The 19,778-nt window shown below is 43.5% G+C and overlaps 1 protein-coding gene and 1 long non-coding RNA gene across 6 annotated transcripts in view; one reads left to right on the top strand and one right to left on the bottom strand.

The window, feature by feature from the left end:
- LOC137541571 (uncharacterized) overlaps positions 1 to 19,778 on the bottom strand; it is a 1,030,398-nt gene that overhangs the window by 28,484 nt on the left and 982,136 nt on the right. The gene's annotated exons all lie outside the window — the stretch shown is intronic.
- ASIC2 (acid sensing ion channel subunit 2) overlaps positions 1 to 19,778 on the top strand; it is a 1,273,426-nt gene that overhangs the window by 1,249,375 nt on the left and 4,273 nt on the right. For both annotated transcript variants that reach the window (XM_068262936.1, XM_068262935.1), the window contains exons 8-9: positions 1,316 to 1,395; positions 15,504 to 15,572. In XM_068262936.1, coding sequence (XP_068119037.1) covers positions 1,316 to 1,395; positions 15,504 to 15,572 — 149 coding nt within the window. The remainder of the gene's footprint in view (positions 1 to 1,315; positions 1,396 to 15,503; positions 15,573 to 19,778) is intronic.

Genomic DNA, 19,778 nt, shown 5'->3' with positions numbered 1-19,778 from the left:
ATCAGAGGTGGACAGAGCCAGTGTAATAAGCTGAGGCTGTGAGCATACTCGTCTGTCGGTTTTCTGTATGTGATTTCTGTACACCATGTGTGTCTGTATGTATGTGTCTGTATGTGTGAAAACATGCATGTTTTATTACAGAAACTAATGTAATTATTACAGAAAATGCCCAGTTGAATAACATTGGTTCTCAGTTAACCTGTGCAGAAAGCGAGGGGGGTAGGGAAAGGGGCCCCATCCAAAGTATTGCGGGAGGGGTCCAGTGATTTCTAGTTACACCCCTTCCCCTATCTATGCATAGGGGAATGAAGTGCAACAAACACTTGTGCTAAAAGTCATCCCCTCCCTACATCTAACAAATATTGAATGGAAGGAGTTAATCTACTAGTATTGTTAATACTCACCTACGATATAAAACTTACAACTCGAGAAGAGGTGGTTGAGCTAGGTCTCTACTTAGGGAATTGCCCCATTTCCTTCAACATACTAACTAAGCACATGAATAAGTATGCCTACAAATGAGTTATAAAAGAGTATATTCTAGTCCTCAAAATGTGACATCCATCCCCCAAGGTTCTATGTCTAATCCTTTGTATTCCATACATGGCAAAATTGCCACACAATGCAAATTATATAATATACAAATCTACAGTGCTGCCCTAGACATCCATGCTTACTTAGGGTGCATGCACACGTCCAATTTTGATTGGCCAATGACTGGCCAATTTTACCACCTGCATGGAATATGAGGCTCAACAGCATTTGAATTCTATGAACATAGAGTGTAGGTAAGATCTCATGCTACATGGAGGTGGGAAAACTGGCCAGTCATTGTACCAGGCTTCACGCTCACTCTCTAAAAATTATATTTCAAGTGTACCTGAAGTGCAGGAAAATCCTCTAAACTGTAAATATCCCAAAGTTAGTGTGTATAGTTAAAAGTGATCATATCAGTTTCTTCTTCCATAGACATATAGTGGAGTAATCTCCTCTAATATGGTTCTGGGAAAATCCACCCGTTAGAACAATTGACCAGAGTTAACCTGGATGCAAAGCCGGCCTCCACCCACCTCTGTCAAAAACTGCCCATCTTCATACCACAGTCTGCAGTGAGATCAAGGTGGGTGGAGCTTGAGGTACGGAGCAGAGAGACACACTGTATTCAGGTTAAATTCAAGGCGACTTCCCTCACAGTCAGATTTGACCACAGCAGGGATTACTTAGAGCATTTTTACTCATTGAAGGTTTGCTTTAGTTTGACATGTAATGTACTAATAAAAAGTCATTAGTGATGCTGACTTATCTCTTCCAACAGGTGACATTGGTGGACAGATGGGACTTTTCATAGGTGCTAGCATCCTCACTATCCTGGAGCTCTTTGATTACATCTATGAAGTAAGTTACACAGACACAAGGTCATCCTTGTGAGAAGTTGAAATGAAACACAGCTTTTTACGTATTTCTTTTTTATCTTCTAACAATAGAGAATATGATTGGCTGTTATAGGAGATAGATTGCATGTATACAGCCTTGTCATTTTTCTTATTGTTGTGTACATATCATCTACAGAAACTTTTATTGTATAAGGCCAAGTATATTAACCCCTAACAACCAAACCCCAATCATTCTGTTCTGCTCTTCTCATTGCAATCCAGCTATGATTCTACGGGGCTTTGTGGTTTAATGTAAAAAAAAAAATATATATTTTTTCATATACAGAGATAATGCTATATAGATGATGGGAAAAGCAAGGCACCTCTTCCATTAAAGCTCTTGGGTGGTATGTGTGTGTGTGTGTGTGTGCGTGCGTGCGTAAGGGGGGAGCATCCATTTTTCCACCGATCCCCCTCCCCTCCTTACCCAATCAAAATAAAGAGCTTTTATGGAATCGGTGCCTTGCCTTTCTCTTCTTGAGAATTGGATCCATTTGCCGCTAGTCATCCTCTTCTTGCTGCTTTCTGGTGCCAGAATCTCTGTTTCCTCTCCCCGAATACAGAGGTGACCTGACAAGATAGACATGTATGTGTACAATGCCAAACATACAAATAACTATGAAGTGTTCCTTTTTTTTTCTGCCTGAAATAGATAACATTTCTCTATGCAAGTGACAGTTTCTCTACAGTCGAGTCCTAGTCTGACTATAGCATAATCTTCACTGATAAGGAATTACAGCTATAGAACTCTTGCCTGGCAGAGAACAGCTTCTGAGAGCAGAGAAAAGATAATAAAAGCTGAATGGTTCATACATTTTTAGCTTCAAAGACTCATCGAGCAGAGACAATGAAACATCAAAAACTGAAAAAAATGGTTTAAACATAAAACTGTGGCATATCTAATGATGATAATCCTAATATTTGTATAGCACTTTTCTCCTGTTGGACTCAAAGTGCTTAGGGCTCTTTCACATTAGACAATGCGTGCAGGAGCCATTTCCTGCACGTGTTGAATAGGCTGCGGCGTGTCATCGGGAATCTGCGGTGCGATGCTGAGTAGTGGCGGAAGTAATTAATTAACCCAACGGGAAAACGCAGATTCCCGATGATTAAGTAGTAGTTGCCCACTTTGCCTGTATGGCACTGGCCCAGGACTTTTAGTGAGTTTGAAACTGATAGACGTTTGTTTTTTGACTTATGTAACTATGCAAACAATAGATGGTATATAAAAATACCTAGAGACGTGTTTTAGTTAATTTGAAGCGCTGCTGAAGGTTTACAATGCATTTATAAGCAATTAGGATGTACTGTCAATGGTGCGCACACACGCTTGCTTGCTTGCACGCACGCACACACTGTGCTTCTCACTGTGAGGCACGCCATGTGTAAGTGTTGAGGAAAACTGCTGTAAATTGCTGAGAGATGAACACACAATGGTTGCCACGGATCACTGCACATCACTGCTCCTAAACAAGTGTTTGTGATAAGAACCAATTCCTATAACATGGCTTGGGGGGAAAAAAGAATGGCCTTGTCTTGTACTGCTCTCAGATGTTTTTGCCAGAAAGTGAATTATCCCATAGCAAACAAACCAAACATAATTTGAGAAAATTACGCATTAAGTCAGGTGTGAAATCCACACACATTAAAAATCAAGCAGAAATGATCAATTCCTTCACACGTGGCCCTGGCAGGTGAATGTGCTATTCTCCTGTGTAATTAGCACACCACGGTGCTCTGCCTGTTGCAGGCTGCTCAGCTCCTCATCACCATGTGATAAAGCAACTCGTGTGCTGCAAATGAGTATCGCCCAACCCCAAACCACACATCATACATAGATAATGGTAACCGAGACTGTATGCTAGCGTGAATGGAGCCATTTCTGCAATCAGCAGAACAGCTCTGTCACAGCATAATCATTTACAACTACAATGACATGTTTTTCCCGTCTTTGCAGTTTGTTGTGTATTGCCTTGAAATGTTTCTTTCAGCTGGTTGTTGCGTGTAGATAATGAGAACTAGAAATTATCAGTTGTTTATGAGGCACAATGGGAATCATCTATGGACACTCCACTTTTCCTCACAATGCAAATAGTCATTATTTTGTCCGCTAACCTATTGAAAGCAAACCTAATTTGCGTGAAATGACAGCAGCTGAGCATCCTTAGACTAGAAAATGATGGAAATGGATTAAGGGGACCTCTGTCTGTTAAGAAGACCAAGGAAAAAGATACAATATTAGCTCAGCACAGGACTTCCCAATTGAAGGCGCACCTTTCTAACAACCTTTTCAGTGAGGGAACAGACATGATTAGACAGGTGATAGTTCATACGGCAGTGAATAGTTCATTTTGGGGAATAAATCCTCATTTTCACACTAGTTTCTGCATAACATAACTGGAAGCACTGAGGCTAGAAGAAATACTGCAAATAACAGAAAAACATCAGTGTGCAGCTATTGATGTAAATAATGTAATGCTGGGCTATAAAAAACCAGCAGAGCTACATGCATTTCTAGGTTGACATAGGCAAAAAAATGACTTCCATAGGAGCAGTTAAATGAATGCCATCAATTAAAACAACTTTTTTTTTTAATACTCTATATTAGGGTACACATTACCACTAGTGCTATGGGCACTTCTCTCTTCCTCTCTCCCTGCTTCAAAATCACCCTTCATTCGTTACACAAATATATTTCACAGTGTCACAGCATGCAGGAGACATGAGGAGGAGGCTGATCTGAGGAGGAAACATGTAGCTAGATGTGCTGTAACATTGTAGTACTGTAACTAGCAAGGAGATGTATATACACTATTCCTGACTGACTGGCTTGCTTGTGACTTTTCACTCCAGGCTGCATCTACTTTGTAGGCTGGTATGTAGTACTGTGCTGAGAGGGAGAGATGCGGTTTAAAGGCATTATCGGGATCTTTATCAGTCAGAGAAGCAAAGATAATAAACACACGTTGGGTATGATTCACAAAGCTTTTTCACACCTGTTTTCACCTTATCTATGTTATATTTTTGTTCTGTGGAAGTTTAAAGTAATATAACTAAGGTAATATTGAAATTAAGTTAATTGGGAACAAATTACTTACGAGTGATTATTTTGCTTGTAAATGTGCTGAAATGTTATTTTTATTAATTAGGTGATACAAGTGATTTATGAAAAGTTTTGTAAACAGAATACTCAAACTTAGGAATAAAAATAGTAACATCTCAAATAAAATACCTAGGAATTAATATCCCCAGAGATCCCACCCAGCTATATGCACTGAATTATACCCCGCTTTTTTCTAAAATAAAAGAACAACTAGTAAAGTGGCATGAACTCCCTATTGGTGTTGCGGGTCGAGGGGCCCTAATCAAGATGACTACAATGGGACGACTGTTGTATCCAATGCAGACACTTCCACTCCTTATTAGGCATAAAGACATAAAACAACTAGAAGCAGCTTTTTCCAGATTTATATGGAAAGGTAGAAAGCCCAGAGTCTCCCTAAGAAAGTTACAATCCTAGCCTCCTTAGCGAGACATGTCCATGACTGGCTGAAAAATATGGATAAATACTCCAACTATGCATTGGAAAGCAAAGTAGCAAAGCCCTGGGCTCTCCCTGGCCTCCTGCACTCCAAACTCAGAGACCTCCCACTAAGACTTCGTCAAAATGCAATCATAAGAGACACAGTGATTACATGGAAAAATATCCGTAAATTACTACATCTACCCATTTACATCTCCAAATACATGCCGATATGGGGGAATCCACACTTTCCAGATAGTATTACTCAACAACATTTCTCAGACTGGGAGGTTAAGGGCATATCTAAACTAGGGAACCTCTTGGATTTAAAAGCAGGGAAATGGTTGACGTTTAAAGAATTAATCACAAAATACTCCATTTCAAAAAATAGCTTCCTCCAGTATCTACAAGTACAATCTCTAGTGCGATCCCATGTTAAGAACCTAAATTCAATAGCACTACCAGATGCATTTGACAACCTGATTGCCCCTGGGAAACCAGCACAATCACTGGCTCTGATTAACGCAGGACTATCTAGGATTAAGGAAGATACAATAGCAAATATAGCATTTGATATACTGGAGGAAGATATTGGACATAGCGTTATAAAGGGGCTCCATGTGTTTAGATCTTTAATCAGCAATGAGCAGCACAGAACATCACATCTACTTTTTATACATAGAGCGAAATACGCATTTAATATTAACCAGCCTGGCGGTATGGACGAGCTCAGCTCGTCCATCACCGCCGGAGGCTGCCGCTCAGGCCCTGCTGGGCCGATTTTCATCAAATAAAGTGCAGCACACGCAGCCGGCACTTTGCCAGCCGCGTGTGCTGCCTGATCGCCGCCGCTCTGCGGCGATCCGCCGCGAGCAGCGGCGAAAGAGGGTCCCCCCAGCCGCCTGAGCCCAGCGTAGCCGGAACAAAAAGTTCCAGCCAGCGCTAAGGGCTGGATCGGAGGCGGCTGACGTCAGGACGTCGGCTGACGTCCATGACGTCACTCCGCTCGTCGCTATGGCGACGATCTAAGCAAAACAAGGAAGGCCGCTCATTGCGGCCTTCCTTGTTTATTCTCGGCGCCGGAGGCGATCGGAAGAACGCCTCCGGAGCGCCCTCTAGTGGGCTTTCATGCAGCCAACTTTCAGTTGGCTGCATGAAATAGTTTTTTTTTTATTTAAAAAAAACCCTCCCGCAGCTGCCCTGGCGATCTTAATAGAACGCCAGGGTGGTTAAGTACAAAAACCCCCCAAGCTACTATGTTCCACAATGCCCTAAGTGTAAATGTCCGCAAGCAGATTTAATGCACTGCATTTGGGGATGTTATGTCATAGACCATTTCTGTGACACAGTTCTTAAGTATGCCAATAACATATGTCATAAGCAAGTGGAAAAAGAAGTTAAATTATGTCTATTTCATTATTATGACAAACATGAAGACCACTCAAAAAAACCCTCAACCTTGTTTCACATAATACTGGCCTCAGCAAGACGCTCCATATTCCAACGGTGGATATCTCCGAACTCTACAACCTTGTCGCTACTCAAACAAGAACTGGCATCTTTATTTCTGCTAGAAAAACTTCACACGCTGCAAGCCCTAGAAAAAAGGACTAAATCCTTTTTTAAAATGTGGAAAAATTATATATTGGACACTTTCTCCCAGGAAGAAATTAACACGTTGATGGGTAACTTCACTCTTACTACTTGGTACTGTCTGGAAGACATAGGCGGAAGCCTGGGAGTTCTCAAACACAAGCCATACCCTAGTTGAGATTAGCTAGATTTGAAGTAGTAGTTGTCATATTCATGAGATAAGCAGACCCTGTATGACCTAGTTCTATAGAAAGTGATACAGTCTACAAAATATATTCAAATGGAAATTATCTAGATGGTTAATAATCCTAATACCTAAATGGCATTGAGCACAGGGGGGAGGGGGGGGAGGAGGGAAGAAGGGGGGAGGAGAGGGAAGAAAAGGAAAAAGAGGGGAAGACAAGGAAAATGTTATCGACATGAATATCATTTGTGTTAACATGCATATCTGTTAATGTATTTCCTTCTGTACCCTCAAAGCGTTAATAAAATATATTTGAAAAAAAAAAAAAAGTTTTGTAAATAGAGCCCACTGCTGGAATCTTTAACCCCTTACCACCACCTGAAAAAGATTCTTTCAGCAAGGTGATTATTGAACTATACACTGAGGAGATGATAGCAGGTAGATGATAGATTGATAGGTTTAAGGGTTAGGTACCGCCAGCAGAGGGTTCTGTGTAACAGTAGGGGGATGTTAGGTCATAGTAAAATACTGTATAAATGCAGTGAATTTACAGATATTATACTTACTTATTCATAGCAGTAGTAGAATATCTACTAGCTATCGAATAGCTAGCCTGCGCCCTTTTAAACAGGCGCCTTTTTCAAACGTATGCGATTCACATAGCTTCAATCTAATGTTATTAGTGTTCTAGTTTACACAAGGGGGACTGATCACATGTAGTTACCTTTTGTTTTAAAGGGAAGGTTCAGGGAAACCTGTAAAAAAAAAAAAAATCCCTATCCACTTACCTGGGGCTTCCTCCAGCCCGTGGCAGGCAGGAGGTGCCCTCGCCGCCGCTCCAGAGGCTTCCGGTCGTCTTCGGTGGCCGACCCGACCTGGCCAGGCCGGCTGCCAGGTCGGGCTGTTCTGCGCTCCAAGGACGGGCTCTTCTGCGTCCCACGCGGGCGCGCTGACGTCATCGGACGTCCTCCGGGCTGTACTGCGCATGCGCAGAACTACTGCGCATGCGCAGTACAGCCCGGAGGACGTCCGATGACGTCAGCGCGCCCGCGTGGGACGCAGAAGAGCCCGTCCTTGGAGCGCAGAAGAGCCCGACCTGGCAGCCGGCCTGGCCAGGTCGGCCACCGAAGACGACCGGAAGCCTCTGGAGCGGCGGCGAGGGCACCTCCTGCCTGCCACGGGCTGGAGGAAGCCCCAGGTAAGTGGATAGGGATTTTTATTTTTTTACAGGTTTCCCTGAACCTTCCCTTTAAGAAGGCTATATTATAGAACACAATGTAAATGCTATGAAAAGAACAAACTGCTTTTTCTTTATTATAAGCCGAGTAAGTCCTCTGACCACCTTCACCTTGCAGCCTCGGTTCTCAACAAGCATATTCCAGGGCTACCTTTACTTGTTACAGGCATTATAGTTAGTTTTGAGGTTAAAAATGCAAATTATTATACAGTAAAACCTTGGACTGCAAGTTACTTGGTTTAAGATCGATTTGCAAGACTATCAAAATTGTTATGAAATTATGACTTAGTAACCAAGCAACGTTTGATATACAAGCACAGTACATATACACACATCCAGTGGCGTTACTACAAATCATGAGGCCCCCCAGCAAAACTGATGGTGCCCCCCCAATGTTCACACCCCTTCCCTTGCCTAGCTCTGGTGACTCTCACAGCCTGGGGGCCCATTTCACAAGGCTCATAAAACAAGTGTGGCCATCAGGATCTTCTCACCCACAACAAGTGCAGCCATAACACAAGACAAGTAGCCACAAAAACACCTGATCTGAACCATGACCCCCTTTATCTGAGGGAGTGAAGTAGAAGTTGGGGTCCCTTACAGCCCAGTTGCAGTTACACCCCGGCACACATCACAACTGAGACAACGGTTCTTCTCCCTTTGACACTGCAGGATTGCACTTAATCTGAGTGTAGGGACTGCACAATGTCACATCTCTGTGAAATCCTTAAAGAGAATCTGTACTGTCCGATTTGTACAATAAAAAACATACCAATCGAGTCACTGTGATCTCCCGGGTCTCTATTTGTCATTTCCGCCGCTATCCTGGCTTTTAATCGCCAGTTTTAAGGCAGTATTTACAAACAAAAAACATGGCCGCCAACCAGGAAGTGATGTGAGTATATATATATATATATATATATATATATATATATATATATATATATATATATATATATATATATATATTTTATATATATACACACACATACATACATACATACATACATACATATATATGCATATTCATGATATATTCATGGTACCGTGCACACGCTAAGGGCCTGTTCAGACTATGCGCGTTCCTAGCCGTTTTCAGGGAACGCGTACGGGTACCAAAAACGCATAGAAACGGCTCCTAATGCTTTTGAATGGGCTAGTTCACATGTATGCATAAGAGATGCATACGTTTCTTATCCGCATTGCTGCATGCAGTTCTGTGCTTCACGCATAGAAACGGACGCAATGAAAATCTATGGACGCGTATCAAAAACGCCTACTATTGCTTTTTTAGTGTACGTTTCCCTCTGCGGTTCCCATAATTCTTTTTTTCCCCTGGGTCACGTGTGTGTGCAAAACGCAATAGAAAACCCATTAGAACGCAAGAAAAACGCATGTGTTTTTCAACTTGCGTTTCTTTGATTTTATACCCGTTCTTCATACGCTGACAGTCTGAACAGGCCCTAAAGCTTCCCTGTACCTGCAGAAGCAAAACAGCCCCAAAGCATGATTGACCCCCCCCCCCCCCCCCCATGCTTCACAGTAGACAAGGTGTTCTTTTCTTCATAGGCCTTGTACTTCCTCCTCCAAACATAGCGTTGATCCATGGGCCCAAACAGTTCTAATTTTGTTTCATCAGTCCACAGAACACTATCCCAAAACTTTTGTGGTAGTGTTCTGTGTACTGATGAAACAAAATTAGAACTGTTTAGGCCCATGGATCAATGCTATGTTTGGAGGAGGAAGAACAAGGCCAATGAAGAAAAGAACACCTTGCCTACTGTGAAGCATGGCGAGGGGGGGGGGGGGGGGTCAATCATGCTTTGGGGATGTTTTGCTTCTGCAGGTACAGGGAAGCTTCAGCGTGTGCAAGGTACCATGAATCCTCTTCAGTACCAGGAGATATTGGATGAAAATGTGATGCAGTCCATCACAAACCTAAGGCTTGGGAGACATTGGACCTTTGAACAGGACAATGATCCCAAGCATACCTTTAAGTCCACTAGAGCATGGTTGCATATTAAAGGCTAGAACATTTTGGAGTGGCCATCGCAGTCACCAGACTTAAAGGGAACCAGAGACGAAGCATAGCTAAAAAACTAAAAAAGATGTTATACATCCCTGGGCCTTCCTGCAGCTCCATAAGCCTGGATCGCTCCCACGCCGCCATCCACCGCTGCCTCTATCGCCGGTACCGGGTCCCGTCACTTCCGCCGGACGCGACCAGTTGTATGCATGCGCAGGGGCTCCCTCCGGCTTTGTACGCATGCACAGTAAGGAGAGAGCGCACTGCGCTTGCGTCGACTTGCCGAAATTACGGGACCTGGTACCGGCGGACAGAGGCAGCGGAGAACGACAGCGTGGGAGCGATCTAGGCTTATGGAGCTGAAGGAAGCCCAAGGTATGTATAAATATGCTATTTTATGGTTAAGGCTCGCAGTGGCAGACCAAGAAAAATCTCGGATAGACAGAAGTAATGAATGATGAGAATGATGAGGGGTTAACACTGCAGTCCTCAAGTGGTTAAAGGCATATGTATGTGCATGCTGCCAATGACTTATATATGGGGTAAGACGAATGTCTAACACTCAAATTTCTGGCGATGTAAAACACTATTCCCTCTCCAAGTTGTAGCAACTCAGGGAGAAGTAATTCATGGTCCAGAGATTACCACTAATGCTATAGTGGCGCCAAAGTCAGGCAATCCGTGGCCAGCATTTTGCATCGTAAGCACCTGCTTCGACAACGTAAACCTGAGACAAATGGGGTTTCATCCGGCCCCTGGTAGTCGGTTTTCTCTACCAATGTCCTTGTGGTCCCCAATAAAGAGGGGGGGGGGGGGGGGAAGAGCGCGGGGAGTGAGAAAATAGACTACAGAGGACTGGAACCTTTTCCTCCATTTGTCTCAGGTTTACTTTAAAGGACACCCAAGGTGAAAATAAAGAATGAAATAAACAATTGAATTCATCATCCTCCTTCTTAAAATGACTTTTTATTTTAAGTTATTCTACAGTTTTATTTTATATTTAAATCTACTTTTTACGTTTTTACGGTTTTGTTTTTGCTAAATGACACATTCATTGAAGTATGCCAGAGCTAAAATCTATGAACTATTGATCTTTTTTATCTCTTTCCTGCTCTCAGAAGCCATTTTCTGCTAGGAAAGTGTTTTATAGTTGGAATTTCTTATCAGTGAGGGTCACACTGTAGTTTGACTCAGTCCTGACAGGAACTGTCACTTACATACCTGATTTTTAACTCTTTCAGGCAGAGAAAGAAAAAAGGAACAGCATAGTTATTTGTGTGCTAGGAACTGTACATACCCATGTCTATCTCATGTCACGTCACCTCGGGTATCCTTTCATCCGTATTCGGTCGTGATTACGACCATAGAATTCGATTTGAATTGAAGCCGTGATAACGAATTGAATTCGGATAACGAGTTGTGATCACGAATTCGAATGGCCTTAAAGAGACACTGAAGCGAGACTAAATCTCGCTTCAGCTCTCATATATAGCAGGGGCATGTGTGCCCCTGCTAAAACGACGCTATCCCGCGGCTGAACGAGGGTCCCTGACCCCCCAACCCACCCCCCGCAAACCTTGGTCGTCTTCTTGGTCGCAGATTAGCCCTTCCTAGAGGCAGGGCTAACGGCTGCAGCCCTGCCTCACAGCGCGTCTATCAGACGCGCATCGCCGCCTCTCCCCCGCCCCTCTCAGTGAAGGAAGACTGAGAGGGGCGGGGGAGAGGCGGAGATACGCGCTGACAGACGCGCGTGGGGCAGGGCTGCGGCGGTTAGCCCTGCCCCAATGCGGAAGCGCTCCCCCGCATTACGGAGGGGATTTGAGGGGACAGGGACCCCCGTTAAGCCGCGGGATAGCGGCATTTTAGCAGGGGCACACATACCCCTGCTAGCTATGAGGTCTGAAGCGAGATCTATTCTCGCTTCAGACTCTCTTTAAAGCACCTTGGTTTTTTTTGAAGGGCAACCACATATATGTGGAGGTGTAATTAAAAAAAATTGATGGAAAACTTTTTTTTCTGTATTTGTTTATTCTTCTTCACTGTCTTCACCTTTTTCTTCTCTCCATCTCTTTCTTTTTCACCATCTTCTTTCTCACCAACCATCATCATCATCTTCATCATCATCATCATCATCATCATCATCATCTTCTTCTTCTTCTTCTTCTTCTTCCCTGGCACCTGGTTCTTCTTCTTCTTCACCTAGTTCCTCATCACTTGGTTTTTCATCATCTTCACCTGGTTCTGGTTCTTCTTCTTCTTCATCATCATCATCTGGTTGTTCTTCTTCCCCTGGTTCTTCTTCTTCCCCTGGTTCTTCTTCTTCTTCACCTGGTTATTCTTCTTCTTCACTATCTTCTTTTTTTTTCATATTCTTCCTCTTGTACCCAACTTAATGTTTTTTCCCTTACAGAACTCAACTGTTGTAACATTTTTTCTTCAACAGCATAGCTAAATTTGTGGCGTAATAGTTAGTGGCGCATGGCAGCAGCGCACAATTCTGTGGACCCTGGCGATGGGAACACAGACAGCAGGAGGTTAAATACAGCAGCAGCAGGAGGAGGAGGAGTGACGTGTGGCAGCAGGCAATGTAACGAGCCATGGCACCTAGTGTTGGTACCACGGCTGTAAATAAACACCAACAGCAGGAGGTTCCAAACAGCATTCATGAAGCCCACATTGTGTCCAATACACAACTGGGACAGCACAGTTGTCAACCCAGACACCTCAGAATATTATTTTTTTTTACCAAAAAATTTAGCTATTGGAGTGGTGTAATAGCTAGTGGCACATGGCAGCAGCACATAATTCTGTGGACCCTGGCGGTGGGAACACAGGCAGCAGGAGGTTAAATACAGCAGCAGCAGGAGGAGGAGTGGTGTTTGGCAGCAGGCAATGTAATGGGCCATGGCACCTAGTGGTGGTACTACAGCACCTAAAGAAAAACCAGGCCACATTAGCAGGGGACTGAAGGTTGATGTTGTGAAAAAATAATTCTCAGGCACCTTATGTCCTCCTCTAGCGGACAACAGATGCCTGGAACGTGCCTTCAATCCAGGCCTGGTTGATCTTCAAAAATGTGAGTCTGTCCATGGACTCTAAGGACAGTCGAAAAGCACATCTCCATGACTACGCCACCGGCCGCACTGAAGCACCTCTCGGACAGCAAGCTGGAAGAAGGGCAAGACAGGACTTCCAGGGCGTACTGCGCCAGCTCACTCCAGATCTGCAAGCGCTTGACCCAGTATTCCAAGGGGTCCACAGGCTCCTCGCCGGTGTCAAGCCCGCTGAAGGACCCCATGTAGTCGGCCACCATCCGGGTCAGGCGCTGGCTGCGAATTTGAGAGGAGGATGCTGCTGCATGCACGCACCCACCTCCTCTCTCTGCTGCTCTACCGTCATGTAGAGTGCCTTAGTGAAGCTGCGGCACTAAAAGTAAACTAGTACGTAGGTAGCACAACTACTACTAACTATAATCCCCAAGTCTACAGACAGTAGTCGATAACTAGTGTGGCAGACAGTGATAATAAAAGTCTGTCACACACGGACGCAATCAATAGGGTCAGGCAGATGCCGGTCACAGATCACAACAGATGCTGGCCTGTAAAGTAACTATTACACAGTAGTGAAGCTGCGGCACTAAATAAACTGACAGACAAGCAGTACAAATTAAGTAAACTAGCACAAAGGTAACAACTACTACTAACTATAATCCTTAAGTCTACAGACAGTAGTCGATAACTAGTGTGGCAGGCAGTGACAATAAAACTCTGTCACACACGGACGCAATCAATAGGGTCAGGCAGATGCAGTCACAGATCACAACATATGCTGGCCTGTAAAGTAACTAACACAGTACTGAAGCTGCGTCACTAAATAAACTCAAAGACTAACAGTACAAATTAACTAAACTAGTAGTACACAACAACTAAATATAATCCCTAACCTACCTAAGCTAGTAGGCTAAGGCTACCTAGGCTAGCAGGCCCTAGCTTGCACACAGACCTAACACTAGCCTAGCACAGTATACAGTACACTACACTAGCTGACTGAACTATAACAATCAAATCACTATCTATCTATAAATCAATACTATCAATGTGTTCAGTAGGTGTAAATTAGCAAAAACGCTGTGTTTAACAATAGGAAAGCACTTGCTCTGACAAACAGCAGCACTGGAGATGCTCTCAGTAATGCCGAGTCACGGGCTCCTTAAGATGGCTGCCGCCTTATATAGAGGGGGGGGGGGTGAGGGCCAGGCTCCCCTCCTCTGATTGGTTGCTAGGGCATCGGCTGGGGGCCTTCTGATTGGCCCCCTGGATACCGCAATCCGGATTCGTGATCAAGGCTGAATTCAAGCATCACTATCCGGATACATTCGAATTCGGGATAAGTATCGATCTTCGAATTCGAATTAGAGTCTGGAGTCATGAAAAACAACCCGTGATCACGGGTAAATTGGAATTCGCGAATAGTGATGAGCAACCCTGTTAGCCAATAAACTATATAGCAAGAATCATCTGTACTGAAAATTCCATTAGTTTAGGATTCCTCAGTCTGGTAATGGAAAGGTCTGCAACCCTATAAGCCCATCTGTGTTAAATATGACCTAGTGTAAAGCTGCATGTATACAGTGTTACTTCCTCCATACAGTAAAGGTCCAGTCCAACCTGCACATCAGTAGTTTGAGGAAATATGCACTTTATTCCAAGTGAAAGTCCAATCTAGCAATTGCTTAGGGCCACGCAGAGTGTGCTTTGTCAAGATTTGCAATGACCATAGGACAGTGGTTGGACTGGGCTTTCCTATGGAATAAAGGTCACGTTGCTTCAATCTATTCTTGTGCAGACTGGACTTTTGCTGCAACATTAACACTGGATTCCATCATCCCACCACTCAGCACCCTGTTCAGAAGAAGTGCAGCCTCAAAACATACATATTTGATAAGAAAGTCTACATGGAGATATTAGGACTCTGCGTTAACTTGCACTTCTTAATTATAGCCACAGTCGTGTCTTTACACCAGTTCAAACAGCAGCTCTGCATCAGAGCAGACACTGACTTACAGAGTCACAGATTACCTAGCAAGCTCATGGGGAATTGAAGCTCATGGTGACACTGAGTGGTCTTTAAAGTGGTCCAACACTGTGTCAGGGCCGACACAGGGTCACTTTGAAATTGCATCCACAGGAATGGCCTCTGCAATTACAAATGTTGTGAATTCTGACTGTATAATATATTGATTCTCAATGGGAACTATGCTGTTGGTTCCACAGTTTACTAGGAAGGTGTGACACGGGCACCACGCTGCTGTCACTTCAATTTGGTGTGTCAAAAACATGGCAAATCAATTGTTTTCTGAAAGATCCCATAAAACTCCTCCTCCTTACTGCTAGTGATGCTACTAATGATCTATGTAGAGCTACATTAATGACTTCAGCTGTAACTATTCCGATTATTGGAAAAGTCTCCCTTCTTATACTAATCTTCCTGCCATTATTGTTTTCTAGCTGATCAAGGAGAAGCTGTTAGATCTTTTGGGCAGGGAAAATGAAGAAGGACAACGAGCAGAAGATCTGGTGAGTAAATGGTGATGAATTAAGAGTCATGACATTTCCAGTATAAAACTACAAATATTTGCACCAGAGACCTGTACATCAGACCCAAACCAAGGGCACATAAGAGGGACTTGGTTCCAGTCATGGACAGGAACCAGCTCTGAAACATGCCTGAATAAGAAAACTAAAGTCTCGAAAGCTTGCAGAGAACTCAACTTTTTTGTTAAGTCTTCGGGTGATGTTGTTATCAATAGACCAAGGAATTGGATGCAGTGATTTCAATGGTTAAAGGTAAGGTGAAAGGTAATGATCAGTGTTAACCATTTCGCTGGAAAATGAACAAGGTGGGGATAGCTCGCTCCCACCGCTGTTTACCATCGGGTCACTGCGATCTGGGATTGGGGAAGAGGACCGAGCGGTCCTCTACCCAATCGCAATGCCTGGAATGAATAGACGTGACCGCGATCAGCAGCCACGTCTATTCATAAAACAGGAAACAGTCACAGCATAGTAAAATGTAAAAAAAAAAAAAAAAAAAAAAAAGTGAACACTTCCTATTAAACGGGAGTGTGTTCACTATCGCCATCTTGTCGCCAAAAAGTAAAATTACACATACAGGTAATACATACACATACACTTATTACATATCAATAACATTAATAAGGTACACTTCCAAAGCTCCCAACAACCAAAAAACACTTGTAAAAAAAAATCTGTTTAAAAAAAAAAAATTACATAAATAGTTGCCTTAGGGACTCAGCATTATTAATCTATAATGTATGAAGGAAAATTACATTTACTTTACTACATAGGGGCTTGTAAGAAAAATAATACCTATATTTCCAAACAATATATTGTCGTCAAACATTGTGATAGGGACATAATTTAAATGGTTTAATAATCGGGACAATTGGGCAGATAAAATGTGTTGGTTTTATCCACAGGAGAACATTTTATTTTAAAACTATAATGGCCGAAAAACTGAGAAACAATCTTTTTTTTTTTTCCACGGTGTGACGTGCAGTGTTTACTTCCTGGAGCGCCACTCTGTGCGGCGATTGGCTGGCGGGACCACGTGATGCCGCATGCATCCAAGAGTACGCATCACGGACGCCAGAGTGAGCTGCACAACGCGGCTCACTCTGACGTCCACATCCAAGAGCACCAGGCGTTGCGTTAGGGGCACGTTATGCGACCATAACGTCCCCTAAAACGCAACGTCTTTGTATGAAAGTAGCGTAATTGGTGGTGAAAAAAACAAGGTACAGATAATTTTGTTGTGATAAGTAGTAATAAAGTTATTGGTGAATAAAAGGGAGGAGCACTGACAGGTGAAAATTGCTCTGGTCGGTTAGGGTAAAAACCCTTGGAGGTGAATTGTTTAAAGTGCCTTTTAAATCACCAGCAAGCAAGAAATATACTTATAATAGTCATTTTCCACCCACTTTTTGGTACTTTTTCAATTGCAGCGTGCTGAAAAGTTATTCTTAATAGAAGATGAAAAATGATATCTTAGGAGAAAACTCATGGCCCTTATTCAATTCACTTTTTCTCCTAGAAGATACTTTTTTATCTTATAATAACTTTTCAGCACTCTGCAATTGAAAAACTACTACTAAAGTAGGTAAAAAGTACTGTTGACATTATTTTCTTGCTTTCTGGTGGCTTACAATGCATTTTATTGATGGAGATTTAAAATATCACCTAGGAGAAAACTTAGGAGAAAAGCCAGAAAATGCTCAGAATAATTTTGACAGTTCTGTTTTCACCTACCGTATCCTTGAATATAAATCGACCCCAGCAAAGTTAATGGCAGCACTTGGGGACCAGGAGAGGTTAATGACTGCACTGCATTAAGTATTGCAGCCATTATTCCTGGTCCTTAAAGGGACTCCAAGCACCTCTCATTGGTATGCCTTTAAGCATACCCACGAACAATTGAGTGTGTCAGCACACTTACCAGCCACTTGTTTTACCCAAACTCCCCCTGGTATTTCCGCTATAAAATGCATGGGTCCATACGACTTCTAACAAAGTCATACTATGACCCCTTTAGAGGGCCTCTTGCAATGGCCATGTGTGTCACCTTCTCTTCCTGCTTTATTCAGTGATGCACTTTTCTAACAGAGAAGACAGGGGTGACCTGGAAGTTATAACATAGCCAAGATGGCAGCCGCAATTTTTAAACTGAAATCGGACGAAAACTATTTGGTGTACAATGGCGATTCAGGCATCAAATGAAAGTGGAGAGCACAAGCTACAGAAAGGTATGCATTTTTAAAGGATTCACAAGGCAAAATACAAATAAAAAAGTAAAATACCTGCATGAAATTTGAATGCACAGAGGACGCCACCTGTGCCCTCCATGCCGTTCCGCCGGGTCCCCGCTGCTTAATGTCCCCACGGGCCGGCTCCCGACCCTACAGCTTGGATCAGGCTTTCCTGCCTCCAATAAAATGGCCGCCGGAGCTGCGGACTGCACAACCATGGCCAGCTCCGGGGGCCATTTTAGAGGAGTCAGGAGAGCCCGATCTGGGCTGTGGGGTCGGGAGCCAGCCCAGGGGGACATTAAGCAGCGGGGACCCGGCAGAACAGCACGGAGGGCACAGGTGGCGTCCTCCATGCATTCAAATTTCATGCAGGTCTTTCACTTTTTGCGTTTTTTGCCTTGTGAGTCCTTTAAGCACTTTGCAGTACTGGTCGGAGTCTCTTTAAGTGCAGTCAGTAACTCCTCTAGGCCCCCTAGTGCAGCCATTATCCACTCCCCCTTCTTAGTAAGCACTGCAGCCCAGTATCTTCCCCTTGCCCTTTCCTTGTTAATTGTTGCAGCCTGGACTTTCAAACCTGTGTTTTCTTCACCAAATTGGAATGTCACCAACAGTACACATTGCTCAGTGTTACACCCAAAGGTTGCTAATGTGATCTCTCTAATTTAGATGTCTCTAAAACCTTCTCATAACAATGCACACAATAAGGGAAAGAGGCGCCCTGATTTGAATAAAAGCTTTTAAAACCAGTTTAAAAACGAAAAAGAAAAATGAGGTATCTTACCTCAATGACGAAATCTCTGTAAACTTCCAAAAGATTTTTGTAAGTTTACAGAGATTTCGTCATTGAGGTAAGATACCTCATTTTTCTTTTTTCGTTTTTAAACTGGTTTTAAAAGCTTTTATTCAAATCAGGGCGCCTCTTTCCCTTATTGTGCATAGTTATACCCCCGTACATGTTTGTCCGAGGGGTGGTGACAGAACACCCGTTGTTTTACCACGGTTAATGTTTTGTGCATCCTTTTTCATCTAAGAGAGCGACCGCAACCAGGTCCGTCCAGGACCACCCCGAGTGGAGTCGGGTTTATGGTCTCCACCTGCTTCCTGTGGTCGGTTGCCCCTTGCAACCCTCCTTTGTGAGTAGCCCTTTCAATCAATTGATTTCTCCACACACCTACTATTGACATACTGCACTATCGGTCTCCCTTTTTTGTCTCCTGTATCTTTTTTTTTCCCATAGGGTGCCAAGACACCCCAACCACGATTGCTTCTCATAACAAAATTAAGCTAAACATTGTATATCACATAGTGGGGGTTATAAAGCATGCAGGCTGCTGCAGTTCATAATGCAAAGGTTGAGAGAGAGGTGTGTTTCTCACCCCCATGGCTATGAGTCAGAAGTTTAGGTCCGACTCGTTAAGTCGACCCCTATACTTTTATTTAGCGAATCAGAAATACATTTTCTAGATTTATAGTCAAGTATATTTTTGGTACTTTTTCAGCTGCAGAATGCCTAAAGGCGGTTTTAAACTTTAGATGAAAAATTATCTCCTAGGAGATAAAGTGAATTGACTCCATACATGAGGGGACATGGGCTCAATGGTACATAGCAATGTAGTAGATTTGATTTTACAGATTTAAAGAGACTCTGTAAGAAGAAAAAGTTCCCCTGGGGGGTACTCACCTCGGGAGGGGGAAGCCTCCGGATCCTAATGAGGCTTCCCCCGTCCTTCTCTGTCCTACGGGGGTCTCGCTGCAGCCCTCTGAACAGCGGCCCGACAGACCTGACAGCCTGTTCAATATTTACCTTTTCAGGCTCCAGCGGGGGCGCTGTTGCGGCTCTTCTGACGGAGTTAAGCGGAAATAGCCAATCTCCGTTGGCTCCACTCTATTGCGCAGGCACAGGAGACTTGTGCCTGCGCAGTAGTGCGGCCCGACGGAGATCTGCTATTTCCGCCTA

The sequence above is a fragment of the Hyperolius riggenbachi genome, chromosome 12 (genome assembly GCF_040937935.1).
Source record: "Hyperolius riggenbachi isolate aHypRig1 chromosome 12, aHypRig1.pri, whole genome shotgun sequence".
In the NCBI taxonomy this organism is placed as follows: Eukaryota; Metazoa; Chordata; class Amphibia; order Anura; family Hyperoliidae; genus Hyperolius; species Hyperolius riggenbachi.
This window is presented reverse-complemented; position numbering and strand designations above follow the sequence as displayed.